General features: G+C 42.5%; 1 protein-coding gene across 5 annotated transcripts in view; it reads right to left on the bottom strand.

Annotated features, from left to right (window-relative positions):
• Positions 1-20,595, bottom strand: part of SAMD12 (sterile alpha motif domain containing 12) — a 448,963-nt gene that overhangs the window by 179,799 nt on the left and 248,569 nt on the right. For all 5 annotated transcript variants that reach the window (XM_027561273.1, XM_027561269.1, XM_027561270.1 and 2 more), the window contains one exon: positions 11,228-11,368. In XM_027561273.1, coding sequence (XP_027417074.1) covers positions 11,228-11,368 — 141 coding nt within the window. The remainder of the gene's footprint in view (positions 1-11,227; positions 11,369-20,595) is intronic.

The raw sequence follows: 20,595 nt of genomic DNA, 5'->3' as shown, positions 1-20,595 counted from the left end.
GTACTTAAGAGTCCTCACCAAAGGTATATACATTTAAGAACCACAGCCACTGCACTAATCAATTCAATACAATGCGAGCACAAAGGATTACAATTTGGGGCAATTTTGCCCATGGATAATGCAAAATGGCTATTTAGCGACTCTCTTTTATTACAAACCCATTTAAAAAATGATACTGTATTCACTGTTTTGAGAAGATGACATTGAAAATGAAATAAGAGCTGGTAAATAAGGAGAAAAGGGCAACAATTAAACTTAAATCAGCAAAACACATTTAAACAGAGGATTCACTCTCTGTGAGACATGGTGCTGGGAGATAGGAGAGCACAGCAAAATCAGGTGACAACTGAGGAGGCCCATGATTTGCAGGGGAGACAAAGACACCCCACGCGCCCACGCCTGAGGCCAAGCTTCCGCTCCTGCCTCATGCCAGCTCATGTCCCTCTGTCAAAACTTCCATCCTTTAAGATCAAGCTCTTCTCCCTGTATTTCTTCTCAAGGTTATCAATGCCTTATTCACGCCATCTAAGTGAAGAAGATTCAGAGTCACCTGTACTCCTCCTGTGCCCTCCCCACTCACATGTAATGAGTGAGCAAACCCTCTGAATTCTGTTTGTAAAATGGCTTTCCAGTCAGTCCCTGCTTCACCCCCACCCTTGTCACTGTGTTAAACCACCTCCCTTTGGCCCCTTCCCAGGCCATTAGGATAACCTACTAGTTATGATTTGCTCTCTAGTCTGTGCCCTGCCCTATTCATTTCCCTTTAATTAATTTCCAACTTCTACTGAAAGAGTTACACCTTCAGCAAACCTCCCTTTACCCCCTTTTCCCAGATGAGGTTATGTTCCAGTTCTGTGGCATCACTGCACATCTATGCATCTCTGCCACAGCACACACAACCCATCCTTATGGCTAGACTGGGTGCTCCTTTTATCCCTAGTGTCTACCACAGAGCCTGTTGCTCATTGGAAGAACAGGATGAAAGAACAAACAGATATTCAACAGACACTGTGTAATGAATAGATTATTAGTATGAACAATGCGCTTAGAAATGCAGAGAACAGTGTGATTGGTTCTGCCTGAGAGATAAGGTAAGGCTTCTCAGAAGAGGTGATGTCTCATCCTGGCTTGGTCCTTTTTATTATATCATATTCATAACAACTCGATGAAATAGATTCAGTCCCCATTTTTACAACTAAGGAAACTTAATCTCCGACAAGTAACTTGCCCAAAGTTAATACACCTATGAAATGCTTTAGAATGGATTTCTATGGAATACTAAAGAGTTTGGATTTTATTCCTTAGGCAACTGGGAGTCATCAAATGTTTTTGTTTTTTTTTTTAGGAGGGAAATAATGTCATCAGATATATATTTAAATTAACTCTGGCAACCGAAGTTGGAAGTTAAAGGAGAATGAATGGGGCCAGGTAGAGACTAGAGAGCAAAATCATAACTAGTATGTTATTCTAATGGCCTGCTGCTGCTGCTGCTGCTAAGTCGTTTTAGTCGTGTCCGACTCTGTGTGACCCCATAGATGGCAGCCCACCAGGCTCCCCCGTCCCTGGGATTCTCCAGGCAAGAACACTGGAGTGAGTTGCCATTGCCTTCTCCAATGCATGAAAGTGAAAAGTGAAAGTGAAGTCACTCAGTCGTGTCCAACTCTTAGTGACCCCATGGACTGCAGCCTTCCAGGCTCCTCCATCCAGGGGATTTTCCAGGCAAGAGTACTGGAGTGGGGTGCCATTGCTTTCTCCGTCCAATGGCCTGGGAAGAGGCCAAAGGGAGGTAATTTAACACAGTGACAAGGATGAGGGTGAGGCAGGGACTGACTAGAAAGCCATTTTACAAACAGAATTCAGAGCGTTTGCTCACTGATTACATGTGAGTGGAGAGGGGACAGGAGGAGTACGGGTGACTCCAAGCCTTCTTCACTCAGGTGATGGCGTGAATAAGGCATTAATAACCTTGAGAAGAAATACAGGGAGGAGAACTGGATGGAGACCTGGTGGGAAAGACAATTGGGTTGACTTTGGATATTTTAAATTTGAGATGTCAGTGGACTACTCATCAGAGGTTCACATCTTTTAAGGATATTAATGTAAGGAACTGAAGCTTCATAGAGGTCTAAGATGTATTTGAAAGTAACTTTGAAGTCGGGGATGGTTAAAGCAATGGGAGTGGGCGAGGCTCTCTAGACAGCCCGCAAAACGAGAAGAAACAAGAGGACCTACCTCCAGGGGGTGTCAACATTTGGGGAGTGGTAGAGGAAGGTGGCAAGCCACCCACCTGAGAAGGAGCCATTAGAAACCAAAGGGGAGAACCAAGGGCGTCACTATCATGCTCATGGAATACATGAGCACTAAGGAGGAAAAACTTAATGCTATCCAATTATGATACAGAAGAGCCAATTATGAAGACACCTGATATGTGAGCATCAGAGTTATAACACCAGTGACACAGCTGAAATTAGACATAGAGAAGCCTGGAAATTAAATAGTATAAACTGAGAGATACTAGAAAGAGCCATCAAACATAGCTCATGTACACATAACAAGGAATCTGAGCGGCTCACACTTTCTCTTCTAGGAGCTGCAAATATTACTAGATTTTATTCCTTAGTAAAGAGGCAAAGGAAGCTTTTCTCAGGGACAACTGGGGAAAACCATACCCTACTGCCTGTATATAGATGCTAGAATTTTTAAATTGAATTAATGAGTGAATTGTAAACACATTTGACCTAAACCTACCTTGAGACAATTTATTAGAAACTCCCAGGAAAGCAGGGTCCTCTTACAGTAATAGTGGCTCCAGGAAGTGCTAGGGAGGACATCTGCAGAGATGCAGTGACTTTCAGAAAACCTCCAATATTTTATATGTATTAAAGTCAGTCTCTACTGCTGTTCTATTTTGATTATCCTAAGAATACTGGCCTAGCAGTTCTTACCAAGGGAAACGTGTTGTATGCAACCCAGCAATCACTTCTAGGTACTTTTCTAATGAATGAAAACTGATGTTTATACAAAAACCTGTATGTGCACGCTTTTATTTATCCTTTTTAAAGATTTTAATCTTGATGTGGACCATTTTTAAAGTCTTTATTGCATGTATTACCATATTAACTTCTGCTGGTACGTTTTGGTTTTCTGCACTGCAAGGCATATGGGATCTTAGTCCCCCTACCAGGGATCGAACCCACACCCCCTGCACTGGAAGGTGAACTCTTAACCACTGGACTACCAGAGAAGTCACTGTGAATGCTTACCAGCATTATTAGTATTTGCCCAAATTGGAAACAATCTAGATGTCCTTCACCTGGGCAATGGATAAATAACTTTGGTATATCCATCCAACTCAATGCTAAAAAGTGAGCGTGAATGAACAAGTGACACACACCCTCAGCTTTGGTAAGATTCAGTGTATTATAGCAAGTGAAAGAAGCCAGACTTTATGAGTCCCATGATATGACATTCTGGAAAGGGCAAAACTAAGAACAGAAGACCTATCAGTGGCTTCCAGATGCTGGAGGTAATGAGAAGCGTTGACAACGTGGGGGTAGCAGGGAGAGTATCTTCTGGAGTTATAAAACTGTTATATCTTGACTGTGGTGGTGGTTGTTATACAACCATATGCATTTATTAAAACTTGCAGAACTGTACATTAAAAATGGTGATTTTACTGTATGTAAATCATACCTTATTAGAAACAATGAGAAAAAAGAATACCAGCCTGGGAATTAAGAGAACTGGGATCTAGTTTCAGTTTTGTCACTGACTAGCTGGGTAACCACAGACCATCCTCTAACTCTCTTTGGGTCTTGGTGCCCAAAACTGTAAAATGAGATTGGAAATTTTCTCAAAAATTCTACTGATGTGCTCTACAAAGACTCCTTTCTTTAAGCAAGGTGGTGGACCAGATGGCCTATTCCAATTCAGATGGCCTACTTTAGTTGCTAAAGTATCGTTGTGGGGGTGACTGGACTAAAATACTCAGTCTGTACACATGGTTCTGAAAAGTCTTCTTGGCTTAGGAGTAGTGTTTCTAATTTGTGTTGTTCCATAAGATGGAGCTTTGGGCAAGTCCATCTGGTCATGTAATTCTCAACTAAAATTTGACACATATATTTTTGACAATGTGGAAAAAGCCCTTTGGGAAACACTAATGTTTAATGAGCTATAACTGGCCTTGGTAAACAATCATACTCTTATTTTTTTTTTTTTTCATTTTGCAGGCACTAATTAAAAAGGCCTTTGAAGACTGGCAGCGTTTACTGTCTTCATTTGCCTTATCCTCCAGCTGGAACATCGCTTTCTACTGCTTAAATTTACCCAACCTTCACAGTTACTGTTACATTTTTATATTATCCATGTATCTGTAGCCAAGAAAGACACTGAAAAGGGCACTGCAGCAGCAGTTCTATACTACAGTGTTCCTGGGGTTGAGGGAAACAATTACAGCTCAAAGGGGAAGATATTAAAAATAAAACTGTAATCTTGATTATGCTGTTAGAACTTTACACTTTTGACCTTGTTAAGCAGGGGTCCACAAACTATGAACTAGAAATTGTGCTTGTAAATAAAGTTTTATTGGTGTACTACTAAGCCCCATTCACTTCAGACTGTCTGTGGTGGCTCTCCCATGATGGGTGGGGGCGGGGGGTTTACAACAGACATTCTATGGCCTGTAAAGACTAAAATACTTACTATCTAGCTCTTCCCAGAAGAAGTCTGCCAGCCCAGTTTCATAGACTATGCCATGAACTGTGCTATATAGTTTTCACATAAAATCTCATGCAATCCTCATATCATTGCTGTGAAATAGGAATAACTCACTAGACAGATCAGAGGTGATACAGTGTAATGGATACAGTTCGCTGTGAAGTCAGACAGACCTGTGCTAGGCTTTTTACTAGCTGTCCAAAACTGCACCTATTATTTATATTCTCTGACCTCAGTTTCTCCGCAAGTAAATTGAAGCTAACAACAGTACTGATTATGCTCGGGTAAATGTCAAGGGTTGATGTGACAATTAGCACATTGCTTTGCATATAGTAAATATTTAATACTCATCAGCTAAATGAGAAACAACTTTTAGTATCCCTAAGTGTTTTTCTTCCTAGAAATATCCTGTAATAAAGAGCTAAGGATGCCCCCTGTAAGTTTGATTATGGATTAATTTGGTGGATCCCAGAATAATTTGCACCACTCTGTGTATTACATAAAGCACCTTTTTTTCCTTGTCTCTCAGGAATCAAGCAGAAGGAAAGTATAACCATGTTATTTCCTGCTCTGTACTGCATTTCACAAAAGACAGCGGCAGGTGCCCTGACATGGCTGAGTTTCCTGCAGGAACATGGAAGCAAGCAAGACCACCAGATGAACAGCGTGGCCACTCCATAGAAGACCAAAAGGCTGCAGGAGGGAAGGAAGCACCTCAAAGGCACCAAAGTAACGAGAGTAAAGCAGAGCCAAACTCTGATTATGTTGCTGGCAAGTATCAGGTAGTTACAGGGCCATGGTGAATAAAGGCAGGGCAATTAGAGACCAGCATTTTAGCTGAAGGATGGTTTTGGCTTTAGATAATGAGCTGCTTCAGGAATTTTTGTCACAATTCATTGATAGAGCCCATAAATGGATCTATTTACTATGAGTCCACCATACACATTTTTAAAGCACCTTACAGTTTTTGTCTTTGGTCAGCATCCAGAAGAGGGACAGCAAGAAAAAGGAGGGCAGAAACTTCATCTCTCCTGTGTTCAGATAACCTACAGTGACAGGCTGGAGCCCTCCTGGTCTATTTGTGACGATTTTGGCCATATTACTGTCATGGGGCTCCTGGTGGCTAAGTGACAATGACTGGTGTAGAAGAAAAGTTTAAGACAAATTTTAAAACATCAGTTAAAAGTTAGAAAATTAGCCTTAATTATCTATTAGTTTACTTCCTCTAGAAACAGGGTAGAATGAGCTTTCAGATGGATGTATCTAATTTGGAGGTTTGATTACAAACTGAAGTAACTGATTTGTGTATAATTTCTACATCCAAAAGGATGTTGTTTCCTTGAGAGGAAATCTTTAGAGTCCATTCATTTGTTTCATTTTGGAGTTGATTTCCAAGTTTGTGGCAGGTTCTTTTGAATGCCTCTCGTGGGGTAAGACTTCATCCTTGGAGAATTGGGTTCCTCTTTAGAAATGGCAGCCCAATATTTACCTTTAGATCTTGTAAATAAAGTGGGTAATCAAGCATGGAGAAACATGGTGGGTCCAAGATAGAGCTTGGAAAAAAACAAATAATCCAATTATAAAATAAGTAAAGGATCTATAATAGATGTTTACCCAGAGAAGATACACAAATGGCCAGTAAGCACTTGAAAAGGTGTTCAATATCATTAGTCGTCAGGGAAATACAAATCAATATCACAGTGACATTCCACTTTACACATATTAGAATGGTTATAATAAAAAAGACATACAATAACAAGTGTTGGCAACTATGTGGAGAAACTGAGACCCTCATAGACTGCTTGTGGGAATATAAAAGGGTACAGCTTGCTCTGGAAAACAGTCTGGCAGGTCCTGTAATGGTTACACATGGAGTTACCTTATGACTCTAAATTCCATGCCCAGGTATATACCCAAGAGAAATGAAAACAGGTCCATACAAAATGTTGTACAAGAATGTTCAAAACAATATTATAGAAAATATCCAAGATTCATAAACAATCCAAGTATCCAACTGATGAATGAATAAATCAAATGTGGTACATTCATATGATGAAATACAATTTGACAATTAAAAAAATGAAATATTGACACATGCTTACAACATGAGTGAACCTTAGGAACATTATTCTAAGTGAAAGTAGCCAATTGCAAAAGACCATGTATTGAATTATTCCATTCATAGGCAAGGTCTAGAATATGCACGGAGAAGGCAATGGCACCCCACTCCAGTACTCTTGCCTGGAAAATCCCATGGACGGAGGAGCCTCATAGGCTCCAGTCCACGGGGTCGCTAAGAATCGGGCATGACTGAGCAACTTCACTTTCACTTTTCACTTTCATGCATTGGAGAAGGAAATGGCAACCCACTCCAGTATTCTTGCCTGGAGAATCCCAGGGACAGAGGAGCCTAGTGGGCTGCTGTCTATGGGGTCGCACAGAGTTGGACACGACTGAAGCGACTTAGCAGCAGTAGCAGCAGAATAGGCAAAGAGAAAGCAGATTAATGGTTTTTGAAAGCTGGTGGTTGGGGAGCGTTGGGAAGAAATGGGGAATGACTGTTAGTGGGTATTGGGTTTCTTTCTGGGGTGATGAAAATGTTTCAAAATTAATTGTGGTGATGGGTGCACAACTCTGTGACTATACTAAAAAATCATTGAATTTATACTTTAAGTAGTTAAACTGTATATTCTGTGAATTTATATCTCAATAAAGGATAGTATAAAAATAGAGCTTTGATATAAATTCAGGAGGCTGATTTAATTCTGTGGCTTCTATTACTGACCGCTAACTACGTGCTGTACTTCCTGCCACACTGCACTGAGTGACATATGTATTTGAGCTCATTTAATTCTCATAACACCCTATGAGGTGAGTAGATTTACTGATCTCACTTTTAAGAGATCAGGAAATTGGAACACAGACAAAGTAACTTGCATGAAATAACACATCAGTAAGTGTTGGGCCAAGATTTAAAATTCAGGCCTGTGTGATGCTACAATTCACGGTTTCTCCTTGTTTCTTCTTAAATATTTTATTATTTAAACAGTTAATATGAACATATTTCAAGACACAAAATGACTTAAAAAGCGTAAGTCCTGTATCTCCCTTCTTCCCCGTCCCACAGGCAAGAGTCTGTATTAGCTTGTTGTGTACCATTTCCTTCTGTACACAAAGCACGTATGCATATTTCTCCCTCTTTCATTCGCAGATACAGCATCCTCTCCACCTTGTTCTGTGCCTTGCTTTTTCTACTTCATTCAGCATCTCCAGATCCTTCCATATCATTAGTCCTCAATCTCGTGTTTATAACTTCCGAGTACACAACATCACCCAGATGTACCGCAACTTATTTATCTGGCCTCCTAATGGTGGACACTCCGGTTCTTCCTAAACTTTTGCTAGTCAGTTAAAGCTTATGTTTTGAAATTGCCTTCCAAAGCATGAAGGAAACACATAAGAAACTTAATCATTTGTGAATTAAGTCCCAAACCTCACAAATTGGCTCCTTTGAAGGCAACAATCCTCATTTAAATGTGTTAGTAGGAAAATATTTCTTAAACACAAAAATGAATTGCATTACACTAGAATCATAGTCCCATGTGAGCTGAGAAAGAAAGTGTGTCTCTAGAGACTGGAGAGGTGAGTTATACTCTTTCAAGGGAAAGTGCAGGGATTTGCCAAAACGAAGGCATGTTCTAAGACATCTGTTTATACCTATCTAGCATATTATTTCCAGTGATGAATATTTTCAGAGATGAGGGATCAAATATTCAATACTGAATCACATTATCACTTGCCTGGTACATTTTTATATGATATACAAGTTAAGTCACTCAGTTCACCTGGGTGGAATGGAGTTACAATTCTTATTACAGCGAACCTAGACCCAAAATGTTTTAAGGCAACCCTAGCTGATTTTAGAACTTCTATTATGAATCATAAAATGACTTGTCAATTTCTGTTTCCCTTTTCTTTTTTTTTAAAGAAATCATCCTTTCAATAAGGTATGGATTTTCAAAGGCCATCCGACGTAAAATGAGTTTGAACATTAACATGGAAAGGACAAGCAATAAAAAAAAAGTAATAGGAGGGCAGACAAAATTTCCAAGAGCTAGAGAACATGACCTCTTTTTCTAAACGGAATGGAATAAGAGGATTCTAAAGGCACCGCTTTTCAAAGTGAAAGACGACAACAACTGAATCGAAAAGGCTGAACTCCGCATTACCTTCCCAGAACACAAACGCATATTTAGCTTAATAGAGTTGAGTACTATCTCAGGAAAAATCTTATACATTATGCATCTAGGGCAATGAAAGCTGTAGAAAATGATTTTGCAAAGCAAACACATGGCAGACTGTCAGTAGCAGAGGCAAAAAAAAGAAAAAGAAAAGTCCAAAGGTACACGTGATGAGTTCAGGTCTCATTCTGTGTCTCACCCAGGAAGAACAGCAGAGCGGAGGAAACGCCAGATGCCGAACAGAACCAGGCAGGGCGGCACCGTGACTGGAGCTGAAATGGTGTGCGTGTGTTTTCTTACTACAAATGTAATACGGATTTAGTCTCGAAGATTGGAAAAATTTAGAAAAATAGAAAACACAATCATCCACAGTGTCACTCCCCATGGAAAACCATTATCAAAATACTGCCTAAACCATTTTCAACTCTTTTCCTATGTGCATATAAAAATATGTCTTTACAAAATGGGGCTCATATTATAAATGAAATTTTATATGTGACCTTTCCCCCTTCTTCCTATTACTTTGAGTACTTTCCCATGTTGTCATATATTCCTTGAAGACATAATTCCAATGACTCCATTTTATTGGATCTTCTCAGTTTACATAGAATTATCTGATTCTCCCCATATTGCGGAACTTCTAGGTTGTTTTAATTTCTCAGTTTTATACCTGGCACTGCAACGGACATTCCTGTGATAAATCTTGGAATCTCTCTGTACTTCTTGAGAGAAACTTAAAAGTATATCACTAAGTTGGATTCACATGTAAGTCACTGAGTGTACCTGTTAACTGTAAATTTACCATCGAAAGTCTCTGGAGAACAAAGTGGATCATGTATACCAAATAAACAATATATTTCCATATCACTTGAAGTCTGTATCTATCCTTCTAGAACAGTCATCTTTCAGGCAGTACTTTACTTCTTCTAGGCAAACAGACTATTACTGGGTTAATCTAAATGCAGTAACATGAAACTTGGCTGACCCAGATTTCTTCAATATCAGTATGCATGCAATTACAATATTCTACAGATTGAAAAATACCCAAGGCTCTCAAAAATACATATTTTATCATCCTTTCATCCAAAATGGTGTACAATGAGCATTAAAATAAAACAGGGTTATAGCTGACAGTGGTTGATAGCAACCAGATCTTACCTAGACATATAACTTACATATAGTGTGCCTTAAAGTTTTCTTCAAGATTCAACTTTATTCTGTCACTTCTAGTTATAGGGCTTTTAAATGCTTTCAACAAATTGAAATTATTAATAATTCTTCTTTAGAACTATATGGTTGCAATATTCCAGTTTTAAATTCTCCACAGTCTATTTAAAATTTTATTCTATTTGCTTTTCAAGATGATAAATAGGGTTTGCAAAATTCCTAGAAATTGTGTGTATACATACATATGTATGTACATATGTATGTGTTATTGTTTTTAGTCGCTAACTCATGTCTGAGTCTTTTGGGACCCCCATGGACTGTAGCCTGTCAGGCTCCTCTGTCCATAGGATTTTCCATGGCAAGAATACTGGAGTAGGTTTGCCATTTCCTTCTCCAGGGGATCTTCCCAACCCAGGGATGGAAACTGCATCTCCTGCATTGGCAGGCAGATTCTTTACCACTGAGCCACCTGGGAAGCCCCCACATGTACACACACACACACACACACACACACACACACACACACACACGGACAGAGACATACCTCTAAAATGTTTCTCTCCCATTAGTAGTGAAAAGTGAAGTAAAACAAAACACAATAAAAATGCCACTTATATCATGGCCATATGAACTACAGTGTCACTCAAATCCCAAGGCCCCTGAAGAATGGGTAGTTAGACTAAAATGGCGGGGCTGCCCTGTACCGTTGTGCAAGCTGCACACTGTACAACTCTAGGGTGTGCAACGGTATCCTGATCTATGTTACTGGTATTCTTTGGGGCTTATGCAGTGCACAACCTCTATAGCTGGATGTGATGGATGACCTTGAAATTAGCTCAGATAATTGTTTGTTTATCCATTACTCATCTGTACCTCCTTCCCTCTAGGGAGCTATGAAAAAGAGAAATTTTAGGAGGGAAGTGACCTTTAAATCTATATATTTTTTTTAAAAAGATGAAAGAAATTCTGCAAAAAAACCCACAAAAAACCAAACCCCAAAACAAAACAATCCAGTTTTTCCCCGGCTCCCCTCTGTCATGATGGTAAGGGTTTCTTTCCTCCCGCCTCCCCTTGCATCCACCCGCTAGGCAGCAGCAGGGTACCTTGCGTGAGTAACTGCAGGTTTCTGACTTCTTCTCGCACCTTCAGCTGGAGCACCTGTTGCAAGATGAGCTGTCGGAGGTTCTCCTGGGCGATCCCCATTCGCTCAAGCTTTTTGTCTGTAAGTCTCAGCAGGGCTCGCCCTGCAGGGTTTTAAGAAATAAAAGGAAAAGCAAATGAACAACACTGGAAAAGGATTTCCGTCTTCCTCTGGGCTGACCTTGCCCTAACAGAAGTCTCCATCTAAAAACAGACACTTTAGAATAGAGGGTCCTCCTTTGTGCCCGCTGACAGGAATGGATAGGCAGGATGGAAAAAAAATCCACAAATTTAAAAAAGCACTTCAATTTTCATCTAGTTTTGGCAATCCCCGACTGACCCACGCATTGAGTTAAACAGAACAGCAACATTTTAACCTGGGTATTTGGGTCACGGATTGCAGGTTTCCATAGAAACAATGCTCTCTGTTGGGTGATGGGTTCTGAGGCTTGCCTATAGGAACCCGTGCCACTGATGAACAGCCTGAAGAGTTAGATGCTATAACTGTGGTTATAGGGAAACTCCAGCAATGATTAACCAGGTTACAATGTTTCTGTGAAACATGCATTTAATGTTCCAGGTTCCATAGGCAAACATCTGCCTCCCATGCTGCACCCCTGGTGCTGGGCTGGAGTTCCATCTTTGGCTGGTGGGACCTATGCTACTGTTGTTTTAGTCACTAAGTCGTGTCCAGCTCTTTCGCGACCCCATGGACTGAAGCTCGCCAGGCTCCTCTGTCCATGACATTTCCCCAATATCAGAGTGGCTTGCCATTTCCTTCTCCAGGGGATCTTTCCGACCCAGGGATCGAACTTGCATCTCTAGTATTGGCAGGTGGAATTTTTACCACTGAGCCGCCAGGGAAGCCTGGTGGGAGCTATGCCTTAGCTCAATCACCGGTCTAAGGCCAGGATCCAGCAGGGCTGAGCGTGGGCATCGAAAACACTACAAAACAAGGAGCCTCGGGTGTGAGTGCTCTCAGAAAAGACACCCTGGGCCCTGAATAGTGTTAGTTAGTGTAAGTCACTCAGTCATGTCTGACTCTTTGAGACTCCATGGACTGTAGCCCACTGGCTCCTTTGTCCATGGAATTCTCCAGGCAAGAATACTGGAGTAGGTAGTCATTCTCTTCTCCAGGGGATCTTCCCAACCCAGGGATCAAACCTAGGTCTTCTGCGTGGCAGGTGGACTCTTAACCATCTGAGCCACCAGGGCAGCCTGGCATAGATTCCTTTCAATACCTTTCTTTTCCTGGTGTGGGGGTAGGGTCCTGCATGCTTCCCTTGCTACTGTGATTTCTATCAAATTCTCCAACTCTCTCCACACTCTGCCTGCCCTGGAATAAGCACACTTCCCTTTGGAGAGTTTAGTGTAAGAAATAAAGGGAATGATTATTGCTAAATGCCGCAGCACCCCCCTGTACTCAATACCCCAAGGCACCAGACTTGCAGGTCTTTTTCCACTTTAACTGATGACAAACAGACACAGTCCACCAGTGATTAAAGATAAGTCTTTGGTACACTTCGCTATACACTTCAGGAACTGAATTCTCTACCTCCTTGAAAAAGAAATCCAACAGCCCAAAGGTGGGGTTAATGGGCATTTTTTTTCTGAGGAACAGTGAAACCTAAGTGTCTTCTGGGTAGAGACAGGTGAATGGGGAGAAACAGTTAGGAGCAACCTGTGCTGTTCATGCCTCTCTTTACCTTCCTTTGCTGCTGCTGCTGCTAAGTCACTTCAGTCATGTCCGACTCTGTGTGACCCCATAGACAGCAGCCCACCAGGCTCCCCCGTCCCTGGGATTCTCCAGGCAAGAACACTGGAGTGGGTTGCCATTTCCTCTCCAATGCATGAAAGTGAAAAGTGAAAGTGAAGTGCTCAGTCGTGTCTGACTCTTAGTGACCCCATGGACTGCAGCCTACTAGGCTCCTCCATCCATGGGATTTTCCAGGCAAGAGTACTGGAGTGGGGTGCCATTGCCTTCTCCCTTACCTTCCTTTAATCTTTGCTAAATGCATCAGTCAGAGTAGGTTAGGTTCCATGCTGCAGTAACAAGTAGGCCCAAAATATCAGTGGCTACAATGATGTTTATTTCCTGCCTATTCTCATGTCAACTGCAAGTCCATTTTCAAAACTGCTGATCACTATATCAGAGGGGAAAGAGATGTGCTGGAAGGTCTCAGAGCAACAGTGAAATGCTCAGCCTAGAGTTACTGACAAATCTTTGGCCAGAAGTAATCACAGGAACTTTCCCACCCACCAAGGGTCCACGCATGAACTGTGCTTCCATCACGTGCCAGGTAGAAGTGGGGGAAGAGACACATTTGATGGGGAGAACTGATGAGAACCACACCAGTACTGATTTGGCTCCGGACGGGTGGCTGGCAAGGAAGTGAGTGCAGGAGGGTGTGGAGGTGGGTGGTGGTCTGAAGCCTCAATAAAATCTGTACGAGGAAGAGGAAGGAGAGGTGGGGGAAGAGGAACCTGAGGAAGCTTAGCAAGAGCGGGCAGGTCATGGAAGCCATGAGAAAGGAGGCAAGGGACACGTACAGACACACACACACACTCTCAAGTAATTGTGTCTGTCTTCTGCAATAGGCAGAATGATGCCCTTTGGCCAAAGATGTCCACGTCCTCATCTCTGGGACCTGTGAGTTTGTCACTTTATACGACCAAAGGGACACTGCAAATGTGATTTCATTAAGGATCTTGAGATGGTAGAGTATCTGACATTATCCATCTGGGTCCTTATAAGTGAAAGAGGGAGACAGGAGAGCCAGAGAGGGGAGAGATGTGATAACAGAAGCAAGCACTGGAGTGATGCGGCCACAAGCCAAGGAACTGAGCTTCTACACAGTGGAAAAGGCAAGGAAATGGATTCTTACCCACACCCTCCAGAAGAAATGTGGCTCCACCTTGATTTCTGCTCCTGAAGACCTATTTTAGACTTCTGATCCCTACAACTCTAAGATAATAAATGTGTGTCATTTTAAGTCACTAAGTCTGCAGTAATTTTTTACAGTAGCGATCGGCCTTGTGACTGGAACTCAACGTGCTTTGGAGAAGCCGACTCATGGCTTTGGATTTCCTTTCCAATTCCTTTCTTAATTTCTGGGCACTGGTGTACTCCAAGGTGGAGAGCTAAGGAGTGGTAAGTCTAAGTCCCAGGCTTCTAGGACAGCCCTGCCTTCAAATATTCTGCTATCAGACCTTGGTCTTGAAATTTCATTCAGAAAATACATCATGGGACTTGGGTATCATTTATGTGGCTAATTGGCCTCCAAATAGCAGGAATCTAGTGCTTTATACAAGCTTTCAACTCAACAATGAATATTGCTTTTTTTTTTTTTTTTGAGGCAAACTAGGGGACTTTCCTGGTCATCCAGTGGTTAAGACTCCACTTTCCAACACAGGGAGCTTGGGTTTGATTCCTGATTGGGAAACTAAGACACCGCATGCTACCAGTGCAAAGGGGGGCGCCCCCAACCAGAAAAAAAAGGCTGGTTAAAAAACGAAACACACAATTCAGATTATCCAAATCTCTTCCACCAGCAGATTGTAGATACCATCTCGCTTTCCGTTCCTCATTATTTGGGCTGTGGTTTCACAAGCTGGAACATTCTGCTGAGGTGTTGGTAGGGCAAATGAGAACTTTGGTCCTGAGAGGTTGGCTGGTCCATCATTAGTGCTAGTAAGTCAAAGGGAGGGTTTTATTCTAGTGCGCGTGACTCAGTTTCTTTACAAGCAAAGAAACCAAGATGCTCCCATCTAAGAACCTCCAACTTCAACATTTCCATTAATGTATCTGACATACCACAGTGTGGATACAGAAGCCCAATCAGAATGTTATCTCATCAGTTCTGAATGGGTAAGTTACGAAACTTGTATAATAGTCTGTGCATTTCACACTATGTGGTACGAACAATTATACCTATCAACATTTCACCTCTTACATGCTTGGCTGTTCAAGTTGTTCTATCAAACCCTGAGACCATAAGTGTTCTTGCTGCGTTGTTTGTTTTTTATTTTAAATTTTAATTGGAGGCTAATTACTTTACAATATTGTATTGGTTTTGCCATACATCAACATGAATCCGCCACGGGTGTACATGTGTTCCCAATCCTGAACCCCATTGTTTCCAATGATAGAAAGGAAAATTGAGAAAAGCTGAAGAATATTTAAAGCATGAGAGTTTTTCCTAATTCTTACTACTATACTTTAGTTGTGCTTTATCTTCCTTGGTAAGAAAATAAAAGTCTTAGACTACAGTAGAGAGACTAAGGGAAATTATATAAGAGAATTTCCTGATAAAATATCTTCTGGAAAAGTTCATGATATGTACACCAAGGAATTCAGGAACAAAATCTGATTTGCTGCCATCCCTGGATGGTTTTTACGGAACCATTCAAGCCTGTGGTTCCAAAAACTCTTGACAAGCATTAGATATTTTATAGGAGCAAATACCTGGGCAGCCTCCTCACCAAACACCTCCTGCTGATCACAGAACAGAGTGTCTAAACAAGAGTGAGTCATGGGAGTGATAAGGAGTCAACAATCATCAATTATATCTCGTTTTTTGGCAATTTATATTGTCACTTTTTGTTGCTTATCATAAAAATCCAACTGTTAATTTAACAAACATTTTTGAGCACTGACTGTGTCCTTGTGACTTTGCTATTCACTCTGGGGATAATGAGGAACAAGACAGTCAGGGTCACTCCTGGAGCTTTCAGATTGATATGCAAGGCAGATAACGATCAATGTTTACAGGTGTGTCAATGTTAAGAAAGGGCAAATATGAGAGCCCAGACTGGGTGAGCTAAACTAGTCTGGGTATCAGGGAGCTATCAGTGAGTAGGATATATTTAACCTGTACTTAGGGAGTAAGTAATAAGAGTAAGTAAATCAGATTAAGACCACTGGATAAAGCCAAGATTTTTTAAAGAGTCCAGTAACCATGTAGATGGGTTTCCCTGGTAGCTCAGTGGTAAAGAATCTGCCTGCAAAGCAGGAGATGCAGGTTTGATCCCTGGGTCAGGAAAATCCCCTGGAGAAGGAAGTGGCGACCCACTCCAGTATTCTGGCCTAGGAAATCCCACGGACAGAGGATCTTGGAGGGCTATAGTCTATGGAGTCTCAAAGAGTCGGACATGACCTAGCGACTAAACAGCATCTAGATGAACGAGGAGGCTGCTATTACAGTCAGAAATCAGAGGAGTGCTATTAGGACCTTTATACGCCTGCTGTTTCTCACAGAGTGTCTTGACTGACCACATGGCTCTGCGGTCAGACGCCTACACAGGGAGAGATCAAGGAGAGAGAAGTCTTCTGAGGACCTCCTTGGTGGTCCAGTGGCTAAGACTCTTCATTCTCAATGCATGGGGCCTGGGTTTGATCCTAGGTCAGGCAGGGAACTAGACCTCATATGCCACAACAAAGATCTGTCACATCCAAATAAATAAATAAATATTATTTTTAAAGGGGGCGAGGGAGAGAAAAGTTAACCCAATTTCAAAAAGGAAGCATCACCTAAATTTTCTGATACTCCAACTGGTGCCAAATGGCATTTTGGTGATCCAGGCTGTTGGGCCTTTCACAGACTCCTAGATTGGAGTTGGAAGAAGCGTAAAAGCCTTCATATTGATCATTCTCGTGCCTTTTACTTCTTTCCTTTATGAAGTACTTACTGAGCACCATCATATGCCTGACCCTACTCTGGGTATTGGAGCTGCAGGGAAGCTTACCACTCCTGCCGGAGGAAAACACACATAAACGAATATATGAGGGCAGACAGGGCCCCCTACTGGAAGGATGGTGCTATTGCAGTTAAGGTGGTGAGAAAGGGGTCTCCCTCAAGAGGTGACCTTGGAACACACAGAAGTGTCAAGGCAAATAGAGGAATGTCAGGAAGGTTGGTGTCACTAGGGCAGAGAAGGCAAGAGAAGTGAACCTAGGAAACGAGGTCCAAGGGAAGGCAGGGGCCAGATCACACAGGGCCTTCCAGGCTTTGGTGAGGTCTCCTGATTTTATACTCAATGGGGACAGTTTGAGTAAGGGATAAACTGGGCATAATCTCATACATGCAAAGACTCCCTTGGGTTACTACGTGGGGAATGAACTGGGAGTGGGGAGTAAGTGAGGAGCAATGGCAAGAGCCGGCACACCCCCAGGGCAGTCAGAACGGGGAGCGGGGACGCCTCACTCTAGGGTGGAGGTAAGGATATAGTAAGAAGTAGGAGAATTCTAGGGACTTCCTTGGTGGCCCAGCGGTTAAGACTTCACCTCCCAATGCAAGGGGTGCGGGTTCAGTCCCTGGTTGGGGAGCTAAGATCTCCCAAGCCTCGTAGCCAAAAACATCAAAACGTAAGACAGAAGCAATAGTGTAACAAATTCAACAAAGACTTTTGAAAATGATTTAAAAATTAATTTTAAAAAGAAGTAGAATTTTGAATCACGATATCTACAAGTGGGGTGTGAAAGAACAGCAGACATCAGAGATAAACTCAGGCTTCAACCTGACTCACCAATGGCTTGGGGCTGCATTTCAGGGCAGGAAGTTGAATCACTGCCCCCAGACAGGATGTCCTAAAGGGAGGAAATCATGGTAGTACTAGTGCTATTATTATTATTTTATTTTTTTGAGAGCACTTGGGATTTAGAGAAGTGATGAAAAGTATGGAATTAAACAAAGGAGAACAGTTAAAATATTCTTTCCTGCCCACAATGTTTTCATTCGTTCAATACTCTCCTCAATTCCAAAGCTCTAAGGTGGCTGGGGTCAGGTAAGCTCACACACTTCTAATGGAATTTAGAGAAATCAGAGGGACTTCTTATGAACCAAGGTCTGTACTGCTGAACCCTAACAGTGGTCTTGGGTGCTAAAACTGTTTCCTAGAACCCCTTACAGAAGTTCCAGCCTGGGAATATTCTGAGAGGAAGTTCACCCAGCAGAAACGTGGATCTGATGCTCTGCTAGCAATCTTGGAAAATCAGAATTTTGCCCCAACTGAAGCTTAAGCATTACACAGAAGCTGTAATGTGTGAGGGCTAATACAATACCAGCTCCATAAGAATAAGAATCTTTCCTGTCAGGCTCTCCACCGTCACATGTGCCCCAATGTTGCCCATGTGCTGGTACACAGAACGATCGAGGTATATTTATCGAATGATGTCCTCAGAGTCACTAAATGCATGTCGTCTTCTTTACTCACATACTGATGATCTCAAGGTTGTTAAATTAAGTGCCTTTTCTGCTGCAAGAGTCATTGTTGGACATCAACAATGAGAAATTGAATGTAATAGAGGGCATTTTATTGGGGTCGAACACAGAAACACCTGCCAGGTTGAAAGGCATAGAGAACTTGGGAATAAATGACCACTTCACCTTCCTACAGGCTTGAACATGAAAGTGTTAGTGGCTCAGTCATGTCTGACTCTTTGTGACCCAGTGGACTGTATCCCACCAGGCTCCTCTGTCCATGGAATTCTCCAGGCAAGAATACTGGAGTGGGCTGCCATTCCCTTCTCCAGGGCATCTTCCCAACCCAGGGATCGAACCTGGGTGTCCTGCATTGCAGGCAGATTCTTTACTATCTGAGCCACCAGGGAAGCCCTCCTATAGGCTTCACAAAAGACAAATGCCTTTTTCTGCTTTTGAAAAAGCACCCAGTGAGACCACAAGCTTTGCTGAGCAGGAACGGGAAGGTGACGATAGACTTGGGGAGTGGTGTCCCAGTTTCCCACAGGTGCCCTAACACATTACAAACACAGGGCTCCAAACCACAGAAATTCACTCCTCATAGTTTAGAGGCCAGAGTTCAGCTTTGGTGTCACTGGGCTGAAATCAAGATGGTAGCGGGACCACAACCCCTTCTGGAGGCTGTAGGGGAGGATTCCTTTGACGCTTCTAGCTTCTGCTGGCAGTCACGGTCCCTTTGCCTGTGGCCACATTGTTCTAATCTCTGCCTCTATCTTCACATTACCTTTTCCTCTTCTGTGTGTATAATCTCATCTTGCCCCTCTCTTATAAGGAGGCCTGTGATCTGCTTTGTATGTGTGTATTAGTCGTTCAGTCATGTCCAGCTGTTTGTGACCCCATGGACTGTAGCCTGCCAGGCTCCTCTGTCCATGGCATTTTCCAGGCAAGAATACTGGAGTGGGTTGCCATTCCCTTCTCCGGGGGATCTTTCTGACCCAGGAATCGAACCTGGATCTCCCACATTGAAGACAGATTATTTACAGTCTGAGCCACCAGGGAAGCCTGTGATTTACTTTAGGGCCCATTTAAATCCTGGAAAAAGCTCCTCCTGGGAAGACCCTTAACATAATCCCATCTACAAAGAGTCCCTTTCCCTAATAAGGTAATATTCATAGATTCCAGGGCTTAGGACCTGTGTCTCTGAATGACCATTATTCAGTCTGTTTTAAGTTGGAAGGAATCTCTGAGAGTTCTGAGTATGGCAAAGGGTTCATTGTGCTTCCCATGAGGAAATGAGGCTCATAGAAAGTACTTGACTAAAACCACACAGGAAATGGGAGGAGACTTGTGTATAGATACGTGTCTGGTCTGGTCTCTAGTTTAGGTGACCCCTATCATCTGTTCAGAGAACTATAGCAGAAGCCCTGGCACAGCTTTCAAAGATGACTGACTGCATGCTGCAAGGCCTGACGGGAATTTCAGGGTAAGCAGGAGCGGGCTGAGGATGCGGCTTCAGCTCCAACCCTGCTGGAAAGTCCTGATGCATCTACAAGTGAGCAGGGGATGCCACTTTTCCTGAAGATTGAATGACAGGGACTCTTTTCTTGCAGAAATAGAGGTCATTGAACAGCTCCCCAAACAAACAGGCATTTGTGCATGGGGCTAGCTCCAAATCTGATGCTGGTAAAGGTGACACATGAGGTGGATGCCCCGCTCTACCCCAGTCCTGGCTGGGCCAAAGTAACAGAGTGACAGGGGCAGGGCACATCACCAGGACCACAGCCTGAACCCATGTTTCCTCAATCTCACCATGACTCCAAAGTCACAGTTTCTGGAATAACGATACAAGGAGAGAAGCATAAACACAAAAGTATGTGATTATGAGCTAAATGGTGCAGATAAAGGCTCCGGAAAGCACATGTGAGTCTTAATCGCCTCAGCTCTACAATAGGGCTAAAAATGACCCTCTTTCAGGAGGTGACTGTGAGGATCAAATGACAAATACAAACACGTGCCCTTTGCAAACTGGACCCACCATGACGATGCCATGTGGGAACTACCTGGGCACTGTGGTTCTCTGGCTGCCTGAGAATGCTTCCTCCTGCTTCCTTCCACTCCCCCTCACAATAATA

This window comes from Bos indicus x Bos taurus, chromosome 14, assembly GCF_003369695.1.
Source record: "Bos indicus x Bos taurus breed Angus x Brahman F1 hybrid chromosome 14, Bos_hybrid_MaternalHap_v2.0, whole genome shotgun sequence".
Taxonomy (NCBI): Eukaryota; Metazoa; Chordata; class Mammalia; order Artiodactyla; family Bovidae; genus Bos; species Bos indicus x Bos taurus.
This window is presented reverse-complemented; position numbering and strand designations above follow the sequence as displayed.